General features: G+C 41.0%; 1 protein-coding gene across 1 annotated transcript; it reads right to left on the reverse strand.

The window, feature by feature from the left end:
• Nucleotides 1–5,668: 5,668 nt before the first annotated feature.
• LOC128644398 (SWI/SNF-related matrix-associated actin-dependent regulator of chromatin subfamily A member 5-like) lies at nucleotides 5,669–6,082 on the reverse strand (the record flags this gene model as incomplete). The annotated part of the gene is made up of 2 exons (XM_053697025.1): nucleotides 5,669–5,814; nucleotides 5,950–6,082. Coding segments are annotated over 2 exons (264 nt in total), but the record flags the coding sequence as incomplete, so codon positions are not given.
• Nucleotides 6,083–6,429: the final 347 nt, after the last annotated feature.

Genomic DNA, 6,429 nt, shown 5'->3' on the forward strand with positions numbered 1-6,429 from the left:
CTACGCAACTGAGGCGTGAAAATAGGCCCCTCCCACCTCCCTTGATGTTAGTGGGGCCTCAAAGAAACGCACCAAAGTTTTTCTAAACTAGCCATGTGGGTTAATAACCCTTAAATAAGCCACAATGACCCTTCAAAGTCCCTCAAAAACGTTAACCTTTTAATAAAAAAAAACCCCACGTTTTTCCTATAATTGTCACCAGTAACAACTGAGCCCTTTATGCAAGCTGGGATTCCATACTAAGTGTCTGAATACAGCTTACCATTCCCTCATGGGGATACTGCCAGCCATTTCTAGTATTATCACAGTCTGTCTAGAAAAAAAATTGACTGAACATACCACAATGCAGCATAGCATGCAAACCGTTCCCCCAACTGAAGTTTTCCTGTACTCCTCAGCCTCTGTGGGAACAGCAGTGGATCTTAGTTACAAAGTGCTAAGATCATCCTCCTCCTTGCAGAAATCTTCATCCCTTATCTGCCAGATAGTGAATAGTACACACCGGTACCATTTAAAATAAACTTTTGCTTGAGAAAATAAAAACTAACATTTTTGTCACCACACTCACTTTACCCTTCCTAGTACTTAGAGTAGGCAAAGAGAATGACTGGGGGGTGGAGCTAACGGAGGAGCTATATACACAGCTCTGCTGTGGGTGCTCTCTTTGCCACTTCCTGTTACGAAGGAGAATATCCCACAAGTACTGGATGAATCCGTGGACTCGATACATCTTGCAAGACAAAATAAAATAACGAGCTGACTCTCCCAGTGTTCATAACAAAAACCCAATATGCCACACAAAAAAACGTTTTAAATAAAGGATTTAAAGTAACACCTCTCCTTTAAAACCAGATCCACTTTAACCCCTTTTATAGCAAAAAATGTCAGCCATTCTGATATAACAGGTCTCCTCAGAAAAAAAGACTGAACATACCTTAATGCTAATAGTATGCAGCTGTTCTCCACTCTGAAGATTTCTTTTACACTACCTTCAGCATTCAGTGGGAAGCAATGTGGATCTTGGTTACGTCTGCTAAGATCATCAACCTCAGGGCAGAAAACTTCTTCCATATCCCCCTGAGGAAAATAGTACACACCGGTACCATTTGAAAATAAGAAACTTCTTGATTGAAGAAACTAAAACTAACACCTCACTTCACCTCTTCCTAGTATAACACAGGCAAAGAGAATGACTGAGGGTGGAGGGGAAGGGAGGGCTATAAATACAGCTCTGCTGTGGTGCTCTTTGCCACTTCCTGTTAGCAGGAGGTTAATGTCCCACAAGGATGAAATCCGTGGACTCGTCATATCTTTGTAAAAGAAATGCGCTAAAGCCAGAGATATGGCCATGCGAAACCGCGCAGAAACCTCTGGTGGAAAGAGACCTCCCTTAGGAGAAGGGGTAATGGTATTCGGAACAACTGCCGGTGTAGTAACAGAAGATTTTAGAGAAAAAACCTCACGGGATGCAGAATCCTCAGAGGCGGATGGCTCAGTATTTTCTAACCTCTTAACATTGGAAGAGGCGAACACCCTAAAATTACGGAACATAATTAAGAGGCCTGGGTTACCCGGGCCTCCTCACAATATACACAAGTATCAAAATCTGACTCAGAGGAACCCCTCTCTAACATATCAGAATCCTCTATAACTCAACTAAGTAGCTTATGGACAAAAACAACTGGCACCATACACCCCCAATGGCTGAGGCACTAACATCCTCCTATGAGCCAGACAGGTAGAGAAACAGATCCTCCCTGCAGATGCTCGGTCAGGAGTACGGAAATGGAAAACCCAAAAAACGTGACCACACCGGTCACGTGGTGCAACGTGCAAGATCACTCCCGCTAAGGAAAACACCCAGTGTAATAAAACTATGCAGCAAGAAAATTAACCTGTACGTTCCCTAATAGCCTACAAGCCCCAAACGTCTAAACTTCTACACCAAAGCAGTCAGAACCACATAAACATGAATAAAAGTCCCCACTGTTCAATAACCCCCCTCAGGAGATATTAACCCTTGATTCCATAAAGGGAGTCCCACTAACACCCTGTCTTCCTCTTTTACGTTAACATGCAAGTAAAAAATTGAAACAATCTTACCTGAATCTATGACATGGAACAGCAACACTGTTCTCCAAGTTTGACAGATGGTAGCAGCGCTTCTGACATGGACTTGAGTACAGAAAGCAGGCATTAAAACTCGCCGACTATGATTGCTTATAGAGCTGTTAATATGAGTCAGGATGGTTTCGCAGAAAGACTCTCCCTGCATCGCCGGACTCTAACCATCAATGCTCTCACTGAGAGGCTGACAAGACGTCTAAAAACTTCAGTCCCATCTTGAAGAGTACTACCCGCCATAAGGAACTACTCCGTAATTCTTCTGACACTTCTCTGCCAGGGGATGAGGGAAGTGGGGGAGGTATTTAAGCCTTTGTTTGGGGTGTCTTTGCCTCCTCCTGGTAGTCAGGTTCTGTATTTCCCAAAAGTAATGAATGCAGCTGTGGACTCTCCTCATATTAAAGTGATGGTAAACTTATTTTTAAATGACATATTTACATTTTTAATGTTATTTAATGTCAAACCGCATTATTACTTTTTAATTTTCAAATGTAAATTATCACTATTATTAGTCTTATTATGTTCTCAAGTTTGCAACGCAGCTCCCCGCCTCGCTCCGCCCCTCTTACATGTTCCTAACGAAACTTTCTATTTACTCCTCTCTCCTCCCTCTACTTACGTCATCTGTAGTGCTCGTTCACGAAAGTGAACGTATGCGCATTTGTTTCCCTGACGTTCTAGAAGTAGAGTGCCGTGTGAAAAATGACATAAGAGGCATGCGTGAAATAGAGCGTGCACGCGCAAAGTCTTATCCAGATTTCAATGCTTTTAATTGGTTGGTAGTATAGTCGGGAATGATCGTAATTGCGCATGCGCTAAAAATTATATTGCGAACAGCCTGTCTAGCGACTGGAGATATGATTGGGCACAGGCAGTGGAGATCAATGTGACGTCACGGTGGGCGGGCGATTTTACGGAACGGAGACATTCTGTAAATGAAAAAAAAAGGTAAACTGCTATTCCATGTTTAGATGGAAATTGCACAGGACATTAATATAGAGTATGACTATCCAGATTAGAAATTGAAACGATACTGAGTTTACCATCCCTTTAAGAAGAAAAAGTATGTAAAGAAAACCAAGCGGCCACCTTACAGATCTGTTCCATTGAAGCTTAATTCTTAAAGGCCCAAGACAAAGACACTGCATGGGTAAAACGAACTGCAATTCTTGTCCCGGATCCACAAATTGCATTATTATTATCAGGTATTTGTAGAGCGCCAACAGACAATATGGACGATACCACTCAACCAAAAGGAAAGGGTAGTTGCAGTGGCTTTCTGACTCCTGCGTTTACCATCATACAAACTGAACAAGGCTGGAGATTGTCGAAAATTCTTGGTAGCAGTAAGATAGAACTTTAATGCTCAAACCACATCTAAATAATGTAACAAATGTTCCTTCTGGGAAGGAGGATTAGGACAAAAAGAAGGCACCACAATCTCCTGATTGATATTGCACGAAGACACAACCCTCAGGTAAAAACCCTAACTTAATATGCAAAACCACATCTGCATGAAAAATAAGTTGAGGATCACTATAAAAGCAGACAACTCCGAAAATCTTAAAGCAGAGGAAATAGCCAACAGAAACAACTTTCCATAACAAAAAAGGTTTAATGTCAACAGAATGTATAGAGCTCAGAGTCTGTTGAACACGAAGGACAAGATCAAGATTAAAGGGATAGTAAACGCCAAAAGTTTTATTGTTTAAAAAGATAGATATAATCCCTTTATTTACCATTCCCCAATGCATAACCAACACTGTTAAATAAATATACTTTTTACCACTCTAATTACCTTGTATCTAAGCTTCTGCAGACTGCCCCCTTATCTCAGATCTTTTGAGAGACTTGAATTACAGGCAATTAGTGCTGACTGAAATAACCTCACGTGCTATATGAAAACACATGAACTAACGCCCTCTAGCTGTGAAAAACTGTCAAATGCATTCAGATGAGAGGCAGCCTTCAAGGGCTTAGAATTAGCATATGAACCTACCTAGGTTTAGCTTTCATCTAAGAACAACAAGAGAACAAAGCAAATGTGATGATAAAAGTAAATTATAAAGTTGTTTAAAAATTACCTGCCCTATCTGAATATGAAAGTTTAATTTGGACTTTACAATCCCTTTAAGGCTCCAAAGGGGAGCAACAAATTTAAACACAGGCCTAGTTCTAGCAAAAGCCTGAACATCAAGGAGATTAGCCAGAGATCTGCCCCTTAAAGAGAACTGGACGATAGACCCTTCTCCAAACCCTCTTGGAGAAACAAAAGAATTCTATGAACCCTCACTTTCTGCCAGGGAAAATCTCGTCCCTCACACCAAGATAGATAAGTACGCCACACCTTGTAGGAAAATACTTCTAGTAACCGGCTTACGGGCCTGAATCAAAGTATCAATTACCCTGTCAGAGAAACCTCTCTTGGACAGAACTAGGTGTTTAATCTCCACACAGTCAGCCTCAGAATCTAGATTTTGGTAAAAAACGGATCTTGATTAAGAAGGTCCACTCGCTGAGGTAATCTCCAAGGAGAAGCAGACGACAGCTTTACGAGGTCTGTCAACCAAGTCCTACGCGGCCACACCAGAGCAATGAGGATCACTGAGGCACAATCCTAATGCGTGCGATCACTCAAGGAAGTAGTGCAATCGGAGGAAAAACATCATTGATATTGAATGAGAAACTATGCTCTCTCCAGTGGAGACAAGCTTGTTAACCCTCCCCCTTCGAAAGTTGCATACCGCAGCTGACTCAGCACTCCTGGAGACGACACCAGCACCGGAGTTGCTTGATAAACTGGACCGCTGCTTCCCGGCTAATTAAAGGGCAGTGCACAAAAAATGCCCCATGCTGGAAGCCCTGTTCAAGGGTCACACCAAGCCTTATTCTCCCCCTTAGAGACTATTGGGGAACTACTCTGAGGAGAGCATTGTCTCAAACCGCCCAAAGCTACCCAAAGCTCTCCTGTGCACTAACTGTGGCCACGTAGTCTGGTCCGTGTTTAGGGCAATACATGTGTCCATAAAGCACTACCAGCACTATACACACCTATGTAGTAGAGGCTAACAGCCATAACCCTGAGCTGCCCCTAATTCCTGTTAAGGAAATTAGCACAGCAGGCTGTGAAAAAACCCTGCAAATCACCGTCCTCTTGTGTAACTTACACCTGGGACAACATAGGGTTATAAACCCATGGCAACAGGAGGTGGCTTGGGAAGTTCCCAGTAACACCCATTACCAGACAGTAATCCTCAGGGCAAGTACTGGGGTGCTACAAACAATTGGGAGAGAGAGGGAAGTAGGAGCGATACTTAAACTCCGGTTCAGGGTGTGTTTGCCAGGTGATGTAATCCCAAAAGAAATGTTGTGGACTCACAACCATTAGAAAGATTTTTTTTTTTTTATTACAATGTGCTATAAGAATAGAAGCAGTGCACATATGAATTACCCAGCTGAACCATGATTTAAAGATAGAGAAGTGATAAAACAGATGCGTCAAAACACATTTAGTACATGGCCACATATAAAGAAGAAAAAAAAAATTGGTATTCAGATTTTACATATGTACCTTTGTGTCTAGTGCTTTCTTAATGCTTATCCTCCTCTGAATTCTGGCTTCACCCCTCTCTATCTGAGCCATGATCTTCTCAATGTCCTGGAGCTCATTACATCTTTCCCAAAAGACAGCTGAAGGAAGTGGGGAAGAGAAAAGAAAGTTACACAATGCTGAGAGAACAAGTGGAAAGGGCATTGTTGTATATGCAAACTACTGATACACAAAAAGATTACAGATCTGTAAGAGGCAAGTATTTTATATATTACCTGAGTATTCAATGACTTCCTCAGGAGTTTTACCCTCTACTTCACGTGCTATATTTTCGATGTCATCACGGCCCCATTTTTCATTTGCTTTGATAAACTGGTTAAAATCTCTTTTATTCCAGTTGGTAAAGCCCTAGAGACACAAATTATTTAAAAAAAAAAAAAAAAAAAAAAAAAAAAATGATAAACACAGATATTTACTATTAAAGTTGAATACATACAGTGACTGCAACAAGCATACTAATTCACATATAATGCTGAAAATATTACTTGAAGATCATTTCTTGCAACACTGAAAAGCTGGCACATATTTGAAAAGGCAGTAAAAAAAAAAATGTACAGTACAAAAGTTATTACAATCATAGTAGCAATTTATACACAAAACAATTTTTTTTTGGCAATTTTGCCTTTGGCAATTCTGAAAAACTAAGTAATTACGTAGTGATGCCACCACATCTAAAATTACAAAGATGTGCACAG

This window comes from Bombina bombina, unplaced genomic scaffold, assembly GCF_027579735.1.
Source record: "Bombina bombina isolate aBomBom1 unplaced genomic scaffold, aBomBom1.pri scaffold_2553, whole genome shotgun sequence".
In the NCBI taxonomy this organism is placed as follows: Eukaryota; Metazoa; Chordata; class Amphibia; order Anura; family Bombinatoridae; genus Bombina; species Bombina bombina.